Source organism: Scomber scombrus, chromosome 6 (genome assembly GCF_963691925.1).
Source record: "Scomber scombrus chromosome 6, fScoSco1.1, whole genome shotgun sequence".
NCBI lineage: Eukaryota > Metazoa > Chordata > Actinopteri > Scombriformes > Scombridae > Scomber > Scomber scombrus.
The window spans coordinates 17,070,092-17,090,779 of record NC_084975.1 but is presented as its reverse complement, the minus strand read 5'-3'; the positions used below and the strand labels follow the sequence as shown (position 1 = coordinate 17,090,779).

At 39.7% G+C, this 20,688-nt stretch overlaps 1 protein-coding gene across 1 annotated transcript in view; it reads right to left on the bottom strand.

Annotated features, from left to right (window-relative positions):
* igf1ra (insulin-like growth factor 1a receptor) overlaps positions 1-16,012 on the bottom strand; it is a 73,294-nt gene extending 57,282 nt beyond the window's left edge. Inside the window, exons 1-2 of the mRNA XM_062420150.1 lie at positions 15,907-16,012; positions 4,516-5,085 (exon numbers count right to left, since the gene is read on the bottom strand). Of these exons, the coding sequence (XP_062276134.1) occupies positions 4,516-5,085; positions 15,907-16,012 (676 nt within the window). The remainder of the gene's footprint in view (positions 1-4,515; positions 5,086-15,906) is intronic.
* Positions 16,013-20,688: the final 4,676 nt, after the last annotated feature.

The window sequence follows — 20,688 nt, the reverse complement described above, 5'->3', positions numbered from 1 at the left end:
GTTTAGCAGCTTTTAATTCAAAATAATGGAGTGGCCATTATTTTAGTATTTTGATATACTTTCCATAAATACATTTTCCCACTGTCCCCTAGTAAGAACTTGAATTTGAATTTGGTATGTGTGCCACAGATGGAGTAGACTTTTTATTCTTCTTGGTTTTGACCTTTTCATGTGATTTGTTGACAATTCAAAAAAAGTTTGAATATTGCCAGCAAAAAAAGTAATCAAGCAGTAGAAGAAACTGCAAAAACTATAAAACTGTAGAGCTGATCTTAAACAGGTATAAGATGTTGCCTACCCGTCTGAACCAGTTAACCCAATAGTTGTGTCCTCTAAAAAAAACTCTGTACCCTCGCTGCAAAGTGGGCTTAGGTCAGAGCACTCAGACCAGAGATATCAAGTGGGTCTCTGGCAAGAAGGGAGTAAACATTATTAAATGCAACAGTCTCTCGGGTCAGCTGAGAGCTCTCCTAACTGCCAGGGCTCCAAAATGCTTCAGCTCTGCTGAGTTTCTTCTGGGTTCAGTACAAGGACACACAGAGCACAGCCTGTCTGTGGCATAGGAGCACAGCGGGACTCGTTACGTCAAATTTCACCTTACAACACTGCAGCTCACACGCTAAAAATGCAAACTGACACCACACCACTGTCAACCCAATAACAAGTCAGTTTTGCTTATTCAGAAAAACAAAGGCAGCTTCAGTATGTTAAGGTTTTCTTTCATTTAACTTACAGAGGGAAACTTGAACTCTGACATCTGTCTATCAATATCAACAGACTTGGATACATGGAACATGACGTTCCTTAAAATTAGGTAGCAGGAGATTACTGTACTGATACTGATACTGATACTGTAAGCTAATATTCTATCACATATTGGAGACATGTTAGCTATGTGAGGACTAACGAGTGTGTGAGTGTGTGCCTCGCTGTGGAGCTATGAAGACAAACCTGCCCTGAGACTGGGCCTGGACACAGCAGAATGCTTTCCTGCTTGTCTGCCTAATTGTAAAAGCCTCTTGTCTATCTAGCTTTGGCTCCATTCCAGGGCTAAAGGCAAGCCTGTCTGCAGCAAACACAGACCTAAGGAGGGTTATCTGAAGCAGGCCAGACACTTTTTAGTCATGGGATCCCCAAAACTCAAAGCAAACAGCATAAGATGTCAAAGGATCCAGGGCCTGACTAAACAAGCCAGTTGGCCACCACTGTAGTGATGAGAGAATGCCTCCGACAAGTAAACAGTGCAGAGGTATGTGACAGCCGGAGCTGTTAACAGCCCCTGATAAGCCTTGCAGAAAAGAGTGAGGTGAAAATAGAGGAGGAAACACCAGCAGAACAGCTGACAAGGACAATCAGGGATGAGATCCAGGTTGAGGCTAAGTGAAGGGAAGAGCGCAAGAGAGGAAGAAACGGATAAATATGTACAAAGCAGCGGCAGGGAAGGCAGGGAGGATTTACGAGAAAGGGGGGGGGGGGGGTGAAGAAGGAGGAGGAGGGATGAAAAACAAGGGGAGGGATGGGGAGGAGAGCTTTTTTTTTTCAACCCTCCAAGAGCTTGCAGTTGATGTTGTATACTTGACATTTGTCTGACATTTCCCCTCAGTGCCCCTCCTCCTTCGTATATCTCCTCAGTCGGGGCCTCTCCACGCATCGCTGCCTGCTACTAAAAAGCACCCAGAACCTCTGCTCCAATCTGCACTTCCCTACACAGTCACTCCCACTCTCTTCCATCCAGCCACAAGTACAGCATTAACCTGGCTTAATCTGTCCGGCATCTCTGAGAGGGCTGATTCACACACACCCCAAACTGTTGTGGGAAACATTATCTGGTGAGTGGATAAACGTGTGGAAAGAGGATTTTTGTTGTCGCTCCATGAGGAACTAGGAGGCCCAGAGGCTGCTAGGCAGACAGCACTCCCTCCTCATGTAGTGTAATTAAAGAGGAGACCGGACCGTATTGACTAAAAAAACACTGCATGCCCTTGAAGGAACATCTGTACTGGAGAAAAACAAGGCAATTATGCAGAGGAGAGGGTGGAGGGAGGAGAGAAGAATCTTAAGCAGGGGGGAGAGAGGTAGACACATCAAGTCTATTAGAAACAGGGTGGGAAATGTTATCTGTGCATTAAACCTTCAATATTAACAAACACCACAGACCTGCTCTGTTGCTACTATCACCAAGCTTCTTTCTGTCCTATTATTGCTTCAGTAACTCCTCCTTTTTTTCCACTGCGTCGATCCGAAAGCCTTTATCTGCAGCCTTGAGACCTCAAGGCCCTCTAGATAAATGCATTCAGCCTGACCTCGGCCTGGGCCTCAGAGAGAAGTGAACTGGTTCAAACAATACTCCTGCGCTGCCTCTCAAGTGTGACGTGACAGAATAACAGAGCACTTTACCACATAGCGCTACATAGTATCTGCTGTGGGAAGAACAGACGTGACTAAAAGGCCGTCGCCAGATTTGTTTTGCCAACGCCACAGACGACTGCACCTTTCAGCATTTTGTGAATACGAAAATAGGTTTTGAATTGGGTTTTGTTTTTTGAACATAATATTAAACTGTATATGGATCAAGCAAATGAATAACTGCATGAGGTCAGTGCATTCACGAACAAACAGAGGCACAACAGTAAACACCAGAGCTGTTCTAGAGAAGCAGAGGTGGTCACTAGGGAAAGCATGCAAGCTTGATTACCACTATTTGTTCTGAGGGTCCCAGAGGGGTGGAGGACGGCGGTGTTTGAGTCTCCCAGTAGACCATGGGAGCTGTACACAGGTCTTCAATTGAAAAAGGCTGGGGGAAAATTTTCCCACCATTATTTCACACATATGAGAGCACAGAGAAGCTCACAGTGAACAGAAAGTTTGACCTCATCCTTTTCACCAAGACAAAAATATTTATCTATCTCTGATTGAGCACTGATATGGGATATGGTGTGGATATATAGACTCAAGGAGGAGAGAAAAGCATACAGCCAGTCGCTCTCAAGTACAACAGCATATTGATGGTCTTTGCAAAATAATCGCATAAAGGGAAAAATTGCACAATGCTGAAGCTGTGGCACCGACGTCACCCTCTGACCCACACATACACAAAGCACAACAAAGCAGCAAAAAGATACAGGATCACAATCAACAAATCTCTTCACTAAACTTCATCTAAACTATTTACTGCACAGTTTGAGGGTTTCTCATAAGGACGCACGGATTTTTCTTTGCATGTTAACTATCAATGCATTTTTTAAATATAATTTGAGCTTAAGTATTTAAATACATGGCAGCTACCTTTTCTGAATAACTATGATTGAAATTTCAACTGTTCATCAACATAGTTTATTGTGCGCTGTCTGTGAAGGAATTTGAACTTCAAATAAAAACATCAATGGACCTTTTGTATCTGAAGAATTATGTATGTGACCCAGCCTAAAACCTTGAAAAATTATTTATGACCCTGCCCTCTTGCACCCTAAAGAAAAATGTTAAAAATAATGTATGGATGGCCTGAGAAAGCTACTGGGAGCTTGATATTTCTAAAATAACTGCATGAAAAGTGATGGGTGAGAAACATGACACAAAACCATAAGAGCAGCGTAACATTTCTATCAAAATTTAATCAACAGATCTGTGCTCTCCAAGTCTGTTCTGTGTCAACCTGGCTGTGCGAGTATATTACAAAGCCTCAAATTGCATTCTACTGTAGTTTTGAAGATGACAGCTTGCACAATTTTTCCAATCAAAAAGCACACACTGTCTCTCACTCTGAAATCTGTGAAAAAAAGAACAGTGAAGATATCTTACATGGCCACAAGCTGCTACCCAGATTTTGAATACTGCACTGATGACTGAGACAAACTGATCAGAAGCAACAAATACACAAAACTGAATTAATTCAAACGAAAGGACTGAGATGTGTTGAAATGTTAATGATATGACCCTCCTCTGAACTGTTTTAAAAAATGTATGACCCTACTGCAGAACCAAAGTTAAACAAGGATGACCCTCCCCCAGATTCTTCAATATACCCCTTTTTATAAATTGCAAAAAGTCCCTAAGGCAAATATTTAACTGACATGGTCCAGACAGGTAGACTAGCTCATTTCTTGGCAGAGCAACTTTAACCTCAACTGAGTATGCCTTTCTAATACCTGCTGCTCTATATTGCAACCATCCCTCACTCCAGAAATAGCCTGATCTAAAGACAAGGTCTCTATAATGAACAGAGAGGAAATGTTTGCACTGGCCCGTGGACAATCCTGCAGCCTGACGGAAATGAAGGAAAAACACTGCGTAGATTCATGGGATTTGTTCACTGGTGAAGAAATGCACAATTTCAGAATGTTTGTGAGACTGGAAACCACCTACGTAGATCAAAGAACCATCTGCATTTACTGGACTTGTATCACAAAATATCGCATAAACATTTCCGCTATTAAATTTAATTTAGCAATTTGCAGCATTCCACACATTTCTCCTCTGGGCTGGAGTATAAAATAAACAACATAGAATTCAGGTTACCTTTCTGACACTGGTTGGAGGTCCAGCAGCGGTACTCTTGTTTGTTACCGAACGTTGTCTGTCGACACAAAGGGGTATCATCCTCCATGATGCCCGGGCAGACATTGTCACACTCCTTGGCCTTCTTATTCCCATTGATAATGTTGCTGTTGAACTCAGCATCCATAATAAGAGACCAGTCCACTGAGTCCAGGTAGCAGAGCTCAGGGTTCTTTTCAATCCGGATGGCTCCCCTGGTGATGTTCCTCAGGTTGTACAGGCCGATATCCTTTAGGCTGGTCATCTCGTAGATCACCAGGGCATAGTTGTAGAAGAGATTGCGCCCGCGGATAACACTCAGGTTGGGGAAGAGCACGCTAAGGCTGTCCAGGCCCGAGACACGAAAGAGCAGCAGGTAGTCAGTGACAACTGTCAGTTTCGGGAAGCTGAGGGAGCGGAAGACCTCCTGGTGGATGTTGTTGGTCTTGTCATTGATGAGGAGGATCTGCAGGTAGCCCTCGACCACCGTGCAGTTCTCCAGCCGCTTGAACTCGCTGATCTCATTTCGGATGTCGATACTTGGACCACAGACTGGAAGACACAGAGAGACACATGAGGTTGCATTTTCTATCTCTCAATCAGGAAACATGTGATCTAAAAAAGCATTACATATGCAATAAAGTATTAAAGAATTATTTTACTTATATATATTAAATGAATGTAGTAGTGCTTGGTGGGGAATACAGCAGTACTGTGTTAGATTAGCATGTAGATCATTTTGAATATATAATATTTAATTATAATAGTCTTCTTGAAGCATATAATCCTGTCCAGATGCTTAGCTGGTGACATGTCATCCATACAAGTAATACCAGGCAGTGTACAGTGCCAGGATACCATAGTTTTACATTAACATTATATCTACTTTCACAAGTTAGTGTTTGCTTTGAGCATTTTCTCCAAGTGGAGTGATGGCCTGCAGTGACACACTTTTATTTTTTGTAACAAGGGGGGCATTTTTTTATATAGAGATGACTAAGGAAATTGTTATTTAGTTTCACATTGAGGTTCACAAGTTAACATGTTGATACACCTTCTGCATCAGTCGTATCATTTGCAAATCCCGCATTCCTCTGCAAAATGTTTTGTCTGTCACCTCAGATAACCCCAGCGCTTGAATAAGCCATTCCTCTGTACTCGGAAAACAACACTTGAAACCACATCGCCTGAAAGCATCCCCGACACCACACACACACACACACACACACACACACACACACACACACACGCACGCACACACACACAACAAAAGATACCATTTATTATTGATGACAATAAACTCTCTTTAACTGTACCTATCAATTACTACCTGGGAATCAATGATAGATGCATTCTCATAACGTGGCTGTGTTCTAATGCAGTGGTTTCTTATCTGATGTACCCTGCAGCCATGTCAGATTAACTCAAGTGCCCCTCATCGTCATCGACACCACATGTCATGTTCCAATAGTGTTCATTTGATTTTATGTTAAACTGGATTTTATTTAACACTTAGAGGAAAATGTTACATTACTTTTTTAGACATTTGAACTATCAATATTTAGGGTTGGTTTAGTCAAGTTTGTATTCAGAAATTGTCAAATATTTATCCACTACTGTTAGATATTTTAATTGTTTATCCATTACTTCCAATTATCTATTGTAACCATATGTCCACTACTGTTAACGATGTTTGTAAATCAGTTTGGGTTTTTTTAATTGGTTGAGTTACTCAATCTTTCCATCTACCCTGAAGTGTAGAAGTGCCCCCTGCAATACAAGTACATCTGGTTGGGAATCTCTATGCAAATGCAGCCAAAAAGCTGAAAAGTTCTTCTGCAAAACGGGTACAGTTTAAAAACGGATAAAAAACAAACACAAACGAACTCTAAACTCCCTAACCATATATCATGTTGAAGATTTATGAAACAATAAATTGTGTATGTGATTACAACAAAGGGCGCCCTTTGTAACAAAAGGTTGCATATTATTTTGACTAACTGTGTTAAAGACGGTTCAACAATCAGCACAGGAAATGCCTTGACATATGAGCTCCTCAGTTAAACCTGTTATGTTCTTAAAGAGACTTAAGATGCGATTGCCATGAGTGACACTGTCACAGGACCTGTCCAATGAAACAAACAGGCATGTCTTCTTTGATCCTTGTCAAAACACTGTAACACCCCTAGGCTACATGACAGTATCTGTATTGGCCTGCCTCTGCTTTCCTCTTTCCAGATTCTTCTTGATGGTCTGGCCCCTCCCACCTAATTTTGGGTTGGTGTCACCTGCTTGAAGCCTTTATAAACTGGATTATTCCAAGATGGCTGCCCCCCTCTACCGCCTTGGAAGGCTGATGCCTTTCAGGCAGCATGATTTTGTTTGGGTTTTGATTATGTTTTGTTTAGTCGTGACCAATCATTACTGACTTAACACCTCATTGTTTGCTTACATTGAGTTATCATTAATAAATTATTTGTTTACTTAAGCTATTCCTGTGTGGATCTTGGTCACAAGGAGAAGTGGCAGATTTTTTGTTTTCACTGGTGATTTTTTTTTGTGTGTATCTGTTGCACCCTGTAGTATTGCCTGGGGAAATTTGTCTTCCCCAATACAGACAGTTTTTAGGTCCACAAGTACCCACTGCCAGTGAGGACATGAAGACTAGGGTGAAGTTGGTCAGTTTGTTCTAGGCAGATAGGAGGGGACGCTCCATAATTACTCAGTCTCCCTGTGGCTGTGTATTGTGTGACTCAGACTGCCTTATTTTGTTTTTTGGATGTGTGCTTAATGTATTTTACTCTGGCTGTGTAGTCAATCTGACGTAGTTAAACATTAATACTGAGCATAGTAATACTTTGGTCTCTGAGTTTCTAAAAAGACTGTCTCATAGTACTTAAACTCAGTTTACAAAGGCAGATTTAGTTGAGTTGGCAGAATGTTTGGGCTGGTGAAAAAATTGAAAAGGTGCCAAGAGAGGCTGAGCAAGGGGCATTGTGGAGGGGCTAGCTGTATCTGCCAGGCTTTTGGAGGTAATTCTCGTTCTAGTGGCTCCAATAGTTTCAGAGCTTTTTGGTAAGACTTTGTCATTTGAACAGTATGAAACTAGAGAAGGAAAGAGCAAAAATAGAGAATGAGAGATTTCAGATTTAGTTGGATGAATAAGGGTTGGGGTAGCATTGGAAGTAAAAGTAGAGCAAATGAAATTGGAGTACATAAGTCATTGATGGCCATGGGTAGAAGAAGTGAATCTACAGGTGTGTATACTGGTTTTGACATTGCTGAGAACTTGCAGCTTCTGCCTAAATGTGATGACCCACACACATTTTTTGCATTGTTTGAGTGTGTGGCAGAGGTTAGAGGATTGCCGGATAGTCGTAAAACTTTGATGTTGCAGTATGTTACCACAGGCAAGGCCCAGAGAGCATTTTCTGCCCTTAGTTCTACTGAAAGTGGTGCTTATACTAAGGTTAAATGTGCAGTTCTAAAGCATATGAACTGCTTCCTGAGGCATACAGGAAGAGATTCAGGAACTAAAAGAAAGGGGACAAGCAAAGCAATGTTGAATTGGTGCAAGATATTTTGGCTCATTTCATCCACTGGTGCCTTGCTTATTAGGGTAGACAATTATGAGGATTTGGGTGGTTCAATGGTCATTGCCTTGAACTTGTAAGTCTCTAGGGGTTGCCCTTGAGCCACCTAATCTTGCAGTGAGGCACGTTCCAAAGACAAATGTAAGGTTTGATCCAGCCAGGATATGTCACGCCTGTTAGACTGACATAGTTGTATACAGAGGCGTGCCTTCAGAAGATTTAGATGTTCCATCTGAGTGTATTCTTAAAGGAAGATTCAACAATTCTGAGTATCTGAACTAACAACTACTAAATACCAGCTGCCAATAGAGAAGCTTAAGCAGATGAAAAAGGAGGTAGAGTACATAATAAAACATGTGATAGCAGAACCAGCATGCTCTGGTTGGGCATCTCCACATCTGTTGGCAGATAGGAGTAATGGGTGAGACAGATTTTGCATAGATTTCAGAAAAGTTAATGCTGACTGTTATCCAGTGCCTCATATGGAGGACTAAATTGATCAGGCGGGAAATGCAAATTTGTGGCTAAGCTAGATCCTTTGAAAGGTTATTGGCAGGTGCCACTAATAGCAAAGCCAAGGAAATTCAATCTTTCATCACACCATGGGAATTGTTTTCTTGATCTGTAATGCCTTTTGGGCAGAGAAACGCTCCAGGAACATTTCAGCACCTTATGAACAGGGTGTTAGCTGGTCTGACAGGGTGTGCAGTTTATTTGGATGATGATGTTGTGTTCAGCGACACATGGGAAGCTCATGTTCAACATCTGCATGCAGTGTTTGACTGGAAAAGCAAATTTAACTGTCAATAAAACATACGTGAGTTTGCTAAAGCGACAGTGATCTATCTGGGTAAGGTTGTAGGCCAGGGGGAAGTTTGTCCTGCCCAGGCTAAGGTGGAGGCCATTGAGTAATATCCTGTGACAGCAACCAAACAAGAATTAATGCCATTCCTTGTGCTAGTCAGGTATTACTGCAGTTTATGCTGCAATTCTTCCATTTTGGTGGCTCCATTGACTAGCCTCTCCAGTAAAAACACTTATTTTGTCTGGTATCCCCACTGTTGTCTTTCCAGATTTTGCCTGATGGTCTGACCCCTCCCACCTCAATTCATGGATTGGTGTCACCAATGGATTTGGGTTTTGATTGAGTTTAGTTTAGCCTTGGTTCATGTTACAATTAGTTTAGGTTAGCATCAACAGTTGCTTAGCACCCAGCACCTATCCCTAAACTATTAACTTTACACCTTGTAGTTTGTTTACGGTGAGTCATTTTTAATAAATCATTTGAGTACTTGCTGTGTGGACCTCCTCTCTTTATTATATTCCTGAATGTGCAAGGCAACGGTTTAACCATGGCTACCGATAAAGCAATGAGTCAAATAATCAGACAACTAATATAATGAGAAAATGCCTGCAGAAAACACACACAAATTGGATTTGTGACCTCTCCTTGGCATACATTCAAACAGCATGTGTACATAATCTTAAAATGCCTCTGTGTAAATTAAACCCACTTCAGCAGAGACAAAAAAGCCTATGTTTGATGTTCTTTGTTCAGACTATTCCATCAAAAAAAGAAGCTGCATTGTTTATCAGGATGAATGGGCTATCTTTGCTCCTGTCAGGGTGTGTCACTTCTCCAAATTTAGAACGGAAATGATTACTCCAGTAGAAAATAGTATTTGCTTTCTACAATCAACACCAATGCCCCTGGGCTCCACTTGTGAGCCATCGAGCTGCATGTCTTCTTTGTTTCATTGAGAATTTTCTTCCAGCTTCTCTAGCAGCCGGAGACAGAGGGAGGAGGGGTGGAGCCACTCAAATACAAAGACTAATTTGTTTGTTAGTAAAGAGAAATTCTAGGCCCCACTTCCTGATGAGGGCCTTAATAAAATCAGGGGGCGTCTGGCCAGAGAATGGAGGGGGGAGCAAAGAGATACTGTGGCAAGGGAGAGATAAGGTTTCTGCCCAGCATAGCTGTCTGAGGCCAACTGGTGTAAAGCCATGACAAAAAGAAACTGCTTTTTGCATTAAATGTATATCTGGGAGTTGTAAATGCCAAGAACATATTCCTGTGTGTTCTATCTTTACCCAAAAAAATGAATTATACTCAAAAATGTAGAAAAGAGAGGAAGTAACAATAGAAAAAAATTGAAAGGGGGATTTTTTTTAAAACTCCTTTGTGATTCTCTTGTTCTACTCATTATTCATGTTAAGTACCAGACATTCGAATAACTTCCTTGGAAATGATTGAGTGGGATGTTGCCTCAAACTAATCCTCCAGGCTTTTGATTCTTGCCAGTCAATCGATTTGTTGTGTAGGCAACAATGCTTGAATAAGGTTTAAGATACCAAACCCTTTATTCATCGTTGCATAAACAGGAAGATGTGGAAACAAAATTAAAGAACCGGCAATAATGACCTGGGAGTGATGCAGATATTACAGATCTGTCCACAGAGGAGGGATAAGCCTGCATAAATGTGTCTGTCTCTCCCTCCTGCCTCTCTTTGCTCTTCACACTGCTGAGTAAACACACATATCTCCACAATGTAACGGGATCCATCAGCTCATGTTTATGATTGATAAACCTTGCCCTGGCCCTCTTCTGAAATGTCATCACACAAACACACACACACACACAGTCATACACTGACCCCTTTGTAAATCTAGGCAAATTAAGCCAAGGCTAATGGCCACGACTTCAAATATAATCTGATTTGATATGTAAATAAACATAATCTGAGTTTTAGCTGACAAAAACATAACATTGAACAATCTGGGATTTCAGACCACACGCCGTGCTGTTTATTAGAGGCCACAGACGGAGCATTCTGGGAAAACACATAATTGTATCATTTTCCACACATCCAGCTGTAAACTCCAGGAAGGTAATTAGGAAGATTCCTCTATCCCGTGTTTAATTTAGGGACAGTGTTTCTCAACCTCCTCTGACCTGTGACACACTTTTGACAGCCTAAAACTCTCATGACCCCAGTAGAGTTGTTAAGGTGTCAGGAGCAACTAATAATTATTTTCATTACTTATAATACAAAACAGAAAAAAGAAACATTTTCACATAAAGGAAGAAGTGGGAAAATGTTTAGTATTCCTAATGGAGAATTTATTTGAAAGTCCATTTTTGATTAAAAAAAAATACCTCACAAATTATTAGTTTGTCCATTGATATTAATCATTAAACCTCTAATCTTTTTGGTACTTCATTAAATTATATTATTATGTAGCACAGAGAAAGCTCCATGTATTAAAGTGGTTTTCTCAGTTGAAATCATGTTAAAACAAATAGACTGAATACTGACAATTTCTTGTTTATACGATATTTCAAATCTATCTGGTATGAAAAAATGCATTTTCTGAAAATAAAAAAAAGATCTTAAAATGTCATGTTTTGGGTTTGATGTCAAAAAACATATCAAGGCTAGTGTATTGATAAGTAATATTTTAATGCACAGTTAAAGTGTTAAGGTCAACATATCTGTAAATAGTTTAATTGGATTATCTAATTGGTTCTCACATTTAGTTCCAATTTATGGGCAATCACAGAGCACCTGCTTTAATTTAGGAGGCATGTAGATGCCACATGGCAAAGAATTACCTCTAAAAAACTAAGACAAGTATCATATTTGGAATATGTATTAATTCTGGACCATTATAAGCACAATTAGCACCAAAAATCTTCCACTAAACTCCAGTTCTAGTCAGAACATTGAGGGAGCTGGTCATTGTGCGGTCATATCCCCTCACACCTGCCACATCAACTGGCCCTAATCCCCAGCATACTGGAAGTCATCTGACCGGCGGTCTGGTGGGCCGCTTCCCCTCAGTGGACTCTTACTTCAAACACTGTGGCTCAGATATCACCAAAACCCCAAACAGTAACACTACACTTCCCATCATAACAACTCTCACACAAAGTCTCCCCCTCCGTCAGAGGGAGAGGAGGGTTTACATGCTCACTGTAACCTGACCATTTTAAATAACTACATCAAGTTGACTGTTTGAATGTAACGAAAAGATTTGTTTTTTAATGGATTATTTGTTTGACTGATGGCTGTAGGAAGGCATGGAGAAACTACAGGAAACAACAAATAATAATGGAAGGCTATTATTGGTTTAATTTAAATTGTATATTAACTTCAATCATAAGTGGAAAAAAACAAAGTAAATTGAAATACGAAGTATAAATTGATGCTAAACTAACTGTAGACTTAGTGTGTAATCAGACAATAGCATTTACATTGTCAGAATAATGCCTTAATCTGAGGATACAGACACATCTACCTGCTGTCTTTTATGACATTATGGCTATTTAATAAGTGCCTCTACAATGCATACAGTAAATAGCTTATTTGGAAACTTTTATTTGACCAAGTCATGACTGAATGATTGGCATGAAACAACACAAAAGGTTTCCCGTTAAGATTCTGGAAACACCTCAGACAATAATCTTTGGCTGATGAATTCAAATACAGATTCATTTCTTGATGAACAGCTTTCAACTGATACAGCGAGCATCATCCATTAACAGGGCTAACATTTGCAATCATCTCACAAATTGTACAATACTCCACGGGCCATTAAACCGGCAGCCCATGATGATGTAGTATGTGCAGTTGGCCAGAGACTGCATTTGAGCAAATCCAATGACGGGCCACTTGAAATAAAGTGTTTAATTAAGCATTGTAAACCTCAGCTGGCAGCCTGGAGAAGCTGCAGGACAGCATTTGACTGCACTCTCACAAACTAGCCCAGTGACACACTTTCACATCCTTACACAGGGGCACGCCACTGACTCAGGCTGTCACGCTGGGTCCTGCTGCAGTATTCAGAAAGCTGCACAATAAACTCACGCCCACACAAACACCATAGGGCCACGAACACTTGCTACACCTACTCACCAGGGGTGAGACAAGGCATTCCTGCATCCAGGAGTGGGGGAAGGGAAAGCATAGTGAAGAGAGAGCGATAGGAGGGGGGGGGGGGGGGGGGTGTATATAGGCCTAGTCACAAGATGGAGTGGGGCACCTTGGAGTAGAGTGACAGCAGCCGTATCTGAGCCACTTGCCCCGTCACGACATAGAGCACTGTGCTGCAACATACCATACCCCAGAGGGAAAAGTAGGAAGGCTGCCTGTCAAACACAATGCTTGCTGACGTTTGATTATTTATGCCGCCATTCAAGTTTTCCGGAGCAACATGTCCTTTCATAAATAACTGAACAGGAACACTGGTGTGCCCTCATGGAACGGGACAGAGGGTGCCTGTACTCACACAACCCCTGTGCCGCCAGTGTTGCTGGTGACATATCTATTTATAACTCTAATAGTAGCACTGCCAAGTGATGAAGTTAAGCGAGGGGCGCATCAGTCCATACAGGAGACTGCTTGGTGTGAACAGCAAAAGCCAATTAAACAGTTCACACACTCTCTACTCTTCCAATCAACAAAACCAAGTCTGTTTCTCTGGCAAGTGTATTTTTGCACGTTCTATTTCCAAACACCAAGTCTCCATCTCCCTCATGCTCCCTCTCTCTTTTAGAGACTTGTTTGCTGCATGCTTGGAAGCCATGGCATGGAAAGTTTACTGTGGTGAGAGTTAAAAGGGAGCTTAATTACACTTTATTGGTGTGGATAGATTATCAAAATGAAAAAAGTTTTCAACCCCTAATGGATATCTGTGATTTTCCACTGAGTGATGATAGAAGCTGGAAATTCTTAGCCACAACAGCCCAGTGAAGTAAACATCCCCGAGTGATAAACTGGTCCCTGTCTTTATATTCACCGGCGGTCTTAGTATGTGAACTCTTTGTTCTAAAGGACTGATGCATTATACACCACAGAGCGTCAAGATCTGAAAGCAACCACTTGTCTCCCAGGCCCCAGCTGCGTTCATGGGTGTCTCAAAAGCTCAGGAGGGTGCAAAGAAATAGGAGAGAGGTCCGCCTTAAAAAAGGAAGTGACGTAAACACCAAATGCAAACAAACACACTACCCGTGTAAAGCTAAACCACAATCATGGTCTCTGGGCTGAAGGTAGAAAGCCTCATATTGTCAAATTACCACATTACAAGTCTAATACTTCAAAAGGATCATGACTTTGATGTAGTGTTATTGTAGATGTATAAGAGCCACAATTATCAACAGAAATGCATCCAGAAGAACTAAGAACAACTTTTTGAACTAATGCTCACTTTTCTGGTGATGTAAACCATGTTCCTGTTGTTGTTTTAACTAGAAAACATCATAAAAACAAATCAAATGATTTTTACTGCTATAAAGTTAACAGAAAAATAGACTTTACTAAAACACCTCTATAATACAGAAAGGACTATTTCTGTAGTATCCTTTGTCTAAAACAGTGAATGGTACTATAAAGCCACAAATATGATCAACCAGCAGTTACAGAAAATAATTGTAATGACTATAATGACCAATGTAAAAGCAAAGCAACCATCACTGACTCCACTTGTTCTGTTTCAGCATTGATAGAAAGCTCTGTTCTGCTTTTACAATCTATTAGATAAGATTACCTAAGATTAGATCAGAAAAGCTTTAAATATGCTCACTGAAATATTATTAAGCCATTTCAAATTGTAAAACATAAAAAACAACATTGAGATAACAGCCAGGGCAGGGCAGAAGTTTAAATCATATTACACGATTTCACACACAGTAAGTTCTTTGAAAAGTGCTTGTAATTGCAATGAGGAATTATTAATATGAACATAGTTGGGTTTTTTTTTATAGCTGACAATTAAATGCTGAAACACTAAAAGGAAAGCCCTGCAGGGGAAATTAGTTTCAAAATGAATATATATATTATAATAATTTATATATTATAATGTCTGTTGTTTCAATATGTTTATTTGCCTATATTTCACATGTATACGCTATCATGACTAAGCTGAAAAGTTTTGTCATGTTTTCTTGTACAGTGTGCCAAACAATTTGTGTGTGGAAAGTAGCATGGCGTAATGGGTTGGAAACTCACCTGTATTTTAAAACCTTAACAATAATTTAAACCACATAATTACAGCCTATAAAAATCATACTTAGCATGTAGTTGGACTTTTTTTTAAGGGTCTGGACGTAAAGAATGCAACTCCGAAAATGTAAAACATGTTTCCTTATCACGGCGACTATTTACATTGATATTCAGCTGCATTATAATATGTAATGCCTGCTCCTGTTTTTTATGACAGTATTATCTTTTAAGAAGTAAAGATTAGTCTGGTTCAGGCTGTTCATGCGCAGCGACGCCATGCAAAATGGCCACATGGTCGTAGTAACCTTCAGCTCTGCTCCCTGGTTTCATCCTCTGCTTTCTGCGTGTCTAACATGAAGATTATTGCGACATGTGTCTGATAACCCTCTTGGTTCCTAAATAAACAATGCTACTACGTTACATCAGGTGATCTTGAGCATAATAAAAGGAGATTTTGGCTTATTGCTTCACATTTTGAAGGCAGCTACCACATGGTCTTCTTCAGCAAATATATAGTATATAACATAACAGACACACGTATGTGCGCTACCAGCTCATCAGGTTTGTTTTATTGAATAACAAAGTCTTAAAAAAGAGATGTTCAGTTGAAAGAAAAATACTATTTCCATTTTTAGATTTTAGTTAAAAAAACAACAGATCAACAGTCAGCTAAAGGCTTTACAAGAGGATAAACTGGGCTACAATAACATTTCAAGGCCTCTTGATTGAAAAAACTTCTACAAAGTATTATTTAAAAAAAAGAAAAAGAAATACTCACCCTCTCCATATGTGGACCATATGCAGATGGTGGAGACAGACAGCATCAGACCCCAAAACAAGGTCGGGCTACCCATGGGTTTATCAGATCTCATGTTCCTGAACATTATTCACTTCTTTAAAAAAAAAAAAAAAAAAAAAAAAAGAAAGAAAAGGCAAGGACAAAAAAAGGAAATGATATGATGAGGTTGTTGACACCGGCTCTTATAAAAGGAGAGCGTTAATATAAAAAAGGAAAAATAAATGCGTCTGTAGCCCAGAAAAGGCTACTCTCTGGTAGCCTGCAAATGCGTGGCTGCTTGTCTACCAGGTTTTGCTATAAAAATATATAGAAATGTGTGTGTGACAATTAAAACAGGGAATTCCTTTAGAGAAGAAGAAAAATACTAAAACAGTTCGCTATTTTTGCCAATCACAAGATACTTTGACGTCGGCTGGTATGGCACACAAGCCAGTGATTTTACTGGATAAATGATGGTAATCCCCATCTTCAGTCTCCATCTCTTGAAAACAGCAGTGCGCGCACAGTGCGATCAGGCCTGGTAAAGATAATAAAAATAACAGACTAGTTGTTATTATTAGTGGCCTACAGGAATACCACCATAATAAATTAACGCTCGCAAGAATCCCCCGTGTGAATGACTGCGTGTGAGGAAAGGAGAGGAGGAGGGGGGTGGACGCGTCCAGATCCACAGGGGTGGTGGCTGCGAGGGTGAAAAATGAATGAAAAACCCTTTTTTTAGCCTATGCCATTCAGCCAAGCACAAGCTCCCGATCTCCACCAAGCTGTCCTGGCCCGGAGAGAGAAGTCGTTATTCAAACCAATTTTCCAGCTCCTCTGGTCGGGACTTATCTTTGCCTTCAGTCGGGATTTGCAGCTGAAAGAAAATACCAGACTTGTGCCACGCAACAGAATGGGTCTCCAGCTCTCCAGCTAGACGACCTCGGCTAGGGTGGGAGGGAGAATGTGTCCAAGGAGTTGCCCTTTAAGAGTATTTCTCGTATTTGCCTTTATCCTCGTGAAAAAATAAAGAGAGAAAACCAAAAACTCCCGTTGCGCGTAATATCCAGGGGCTGAAATCCTACGGTTCGCCCTCAGTTGAAGCAGGCTGTGGTTCTTCGCTCCTCCGTGGATTCTCTGCTGTAAACAAGAGTCGGCTTCTCTCACACAGAAACACATAGTGCTACGGATAAGGTGGCCGGGAGCGGTGTGGAAAAGCCGAAATGGATTTAAAGCGCAGGGATTCCCAACTATCCCACTACACCCCAAACAAAACGCGCACTAGAGTTCACCCACAGCACTGCGAGGCGTCTCTGGGAGCGTTGATAGGTTTAGGTTATGTGCCTGTATTCCAAGTTGCACATATATGTATTCCTCTTTAGCAGAAGAAAATTAATCTGTTCATATTTTAATGAACAAAAAAATTGGATCATATATTTATTCCATAAGACAATAGTTCCAATTATTAAACCACAATCAAAATTTCCACATTTAGTAAAAGACACTAGGCAAGCAAAGCAAGCTGTATTTCCTCACTTGTTTGAGTTAAATCAGGGCAGGAGTTTCAAGATGAATACCTACAAGAAACAAGAAAATCTCTTTGTCTTTTTTTCTCCTCCTTTGTTTTTGTTTTCCATCTTTCTATTATTCACAGCAGTGCTGACCGAAGTGGTGTTAGTAGTATTTTGTTTACAGACTTACCTTCATACACTCACTGGAACAGTTAATATAGCCATGTCCATTCCTAGCCCACACAAAAACACACATGCATGTGCACGCACACACACACACACACACACACACACACACACTTGCACCCACATCCTTTTGCTTTCTGAGAGTCTTTGTAATGCAGTGTTTGCCTTTCTGTTTTATTAAAAATAAATCTTATTCTATGAAATACTGGATAATTGTATCTCTTTGTACCTTTAAAAAGATATTTAAATGCATCAGTCTGAGAAGGGAGAATTGCTCCTAAATTGAACTGCTCAAATGTAACAAGGGGTTTCAAGTGGTTTCTTTTAGTGGTAACAAGCAAAAAAGGTTGTTGCTGAAGGCAATAACTGAAACTTTAAGGGCCCTAATGTGGCCCCTGTAAGTTTTTGATCCAACATTGAAGTCTGAGCCCTGTGTCAAAATCTAGTTTTAATACCATTAATATTTCTGTCATGCTAACATGGTGTGTATTCTTCAACAAATCATTATTAATCTAATGATCAAACGACACAACACACCTGTGGCAGTGAGTTACAGCAAAGGAAAACTGGGCCTCTCTGTTGAAGGAACATGTGTCAAAACTGAAGGTTTCAGCTTGTCAGCACATTTAACCATTAGCTGAGGTAAAAATATAACAGTGTTGGGGAATGCACAAACTGTATCCAGACACTGTTGACTGTTCACTGAGTAACTTTGTGTTTGTGTTAGTTTTTACAACAAATGTGTGAAAAGAATTTGGACTGGTTTGTTGTCGAAATAAATGCATAAGCAAATGAAATTAAGTTTGAACAGTTTACTGTGTTTGTGTTCATGTGAGACAGATTATAAAAGGTGAAGATGCAGTAATAGTGAATCCTTTGCAGGGATATTTGTTTTATCAAAGGACTTATTTTAGGTAGCAGAGACGGAAATGATGATGCGATTAAGCTACAGTCGAACTCTGGTGGGTGGACTTGAAACTGTGTAAACTACTTTTTTAGCATGTAGGTAGATTATTATTTATTTAGAACTTTACATGTATGAGATGTATGCATATGTATGGGACACCTACAGTTTTCTGGCATTCTTGTCAATACATTTGTAGAAAATAGCTTTATTTAATTACTTTTTAAAATTGTCTTATTATAGATGATCATATAAATAAGTTATGACTTCATCTTAAATGTAGTCAACTGTGTCAGCACACAGTGTAAAATAATCTATATGTATATATCTATCTAAAGTTTCACTGATGGTTTACTAATAAAAAATGTATATATTTCATATTCTAACTATGAAATAATTATTAAGGGACTGTACCATTTACATGAAAATAATTGCACCCATAAATTAAAAATGTCTTTAAATACAAATCACTTTCTAAGATTTATATGAACCATTTACTGTAGTTTTCATCATGTTGTTGTCATTTAAAAGAGGAATTGTATCCAATTAAGTCAGTCAAGTTATTTCTTTGTATATTATAGGAAATGATCAGGGCTACTTTCAAACCTTCAGTACCATGAAGTCCATTTAGTGTACTGGAGCTGTACCATAGGTTACACTGCATACCATCGTCACAGGCCCGAAGTAAAACCTGACATGGAGCTCTATCAGGAGGGGACTGCCAACACCGCCTGCAACATTCATTCATTGGGTGCTTGCAGCAGAGACATCGTGCTGTGCAATGGGCGTCGCTGTTCATTGGATGCAGTTTTATAATGTCACTGTCAAAAATCACAAGACACCCAGGTGCATCTCCCCATGAGGTACAGTAGGCCTTCTGTGAGCCCTTTTACGGAGATAATGAGCAACATCCATGTCAGATTAGGTTTTTTTAGTTTATTGGTACTATTTATATGTTATACACTATTTTTGAACTCACATGAATTATAACGTGGAGTTTCCCCTTACTCTGTTTTATATATCTCTATATCTATATAAACAACAAACAAGAAAAGGAAAGCATGCTAATTACATAATTGGAATAAATAACTTGAATTAGGACTTCGTGAATACCGCTGATTATGGGGTTTCTTTTAGTAATCTACAGTAATATTAGAAAATGTACTTTAAAAAATGTTTCTCATATCACTATATTATAGTTTATATGTAACTTTTATTAACAGAAACTTGTGTTTTGAAGCTTATTTATATCTAAATCTGATACGACAGAAGTAATCATCGTTTGTCAACACGGGGGATGAGCGAAAATGTGGCGTTTGAGAGTGATAGTGTTCAAATAAAAAGGGAGACCTCAAGTTGGGTTTCATAATACTCACATTTGCCTTACTGGAGTCTTCTAATATGAGCTGAGGTGGAGTAAAAGGTAAATAAAGCATCTCCAACCAAGGTTTAAAAAAAAAAAAAAAAAAAAAAAAGGTAATGAATGAGTGCTGCTTACTTTTATGTGCTTTAATACCTCCGTTTGGGGTTGAGATTCAGTCCGGTTCAGACTACTTGGCCCTTTCAGTGTTGAAGTGTCGCCATCTACTGCTGCAAAATTGCACACGACATTGCAGTTATTATTGCAATGCAATTATTATCGCTTTAACGTCAAATACTATGAGGACATGAAGCCTAATCTGTGACTCAGTGACAACACCAGCAAATACGTTTTGGTGGCGTAATTAAATGCTGTACTTGAAAACCGTTACCCTGATTCAAAAGATTAAAACAAAAAGTTGGGTAAGTTACTGTACAGAGAATAGTTTGGATAAAAGAGCAAGTATAGCTTGTTTTTAGGTTTGCATACTATTGTTTTTCTCTTTCACACACACAAACACTGATTCCATCAGATGCAAAGATAAAGGTTATTAAGGCATACCTTGATGGTCTTTCAATTGTGATCCCTTACAACATAAAATCATGGTAAACACTTACACTTGTCTACTAGACAACTGGTTTCTGAAGAACATTCACCCTCAAAGTATCAGGTGTTACATTACCAATAGTGGACAAGCATTGACCCCTCCCCCTTAAGAGAGTCTAATGATCACACATTGAAATAACACCACTTTGGTTGACCTTATTTTAATGAAAAAGTATGAATGGAAAAGTTTGTGCTCTGTGATTAACAATTCATTT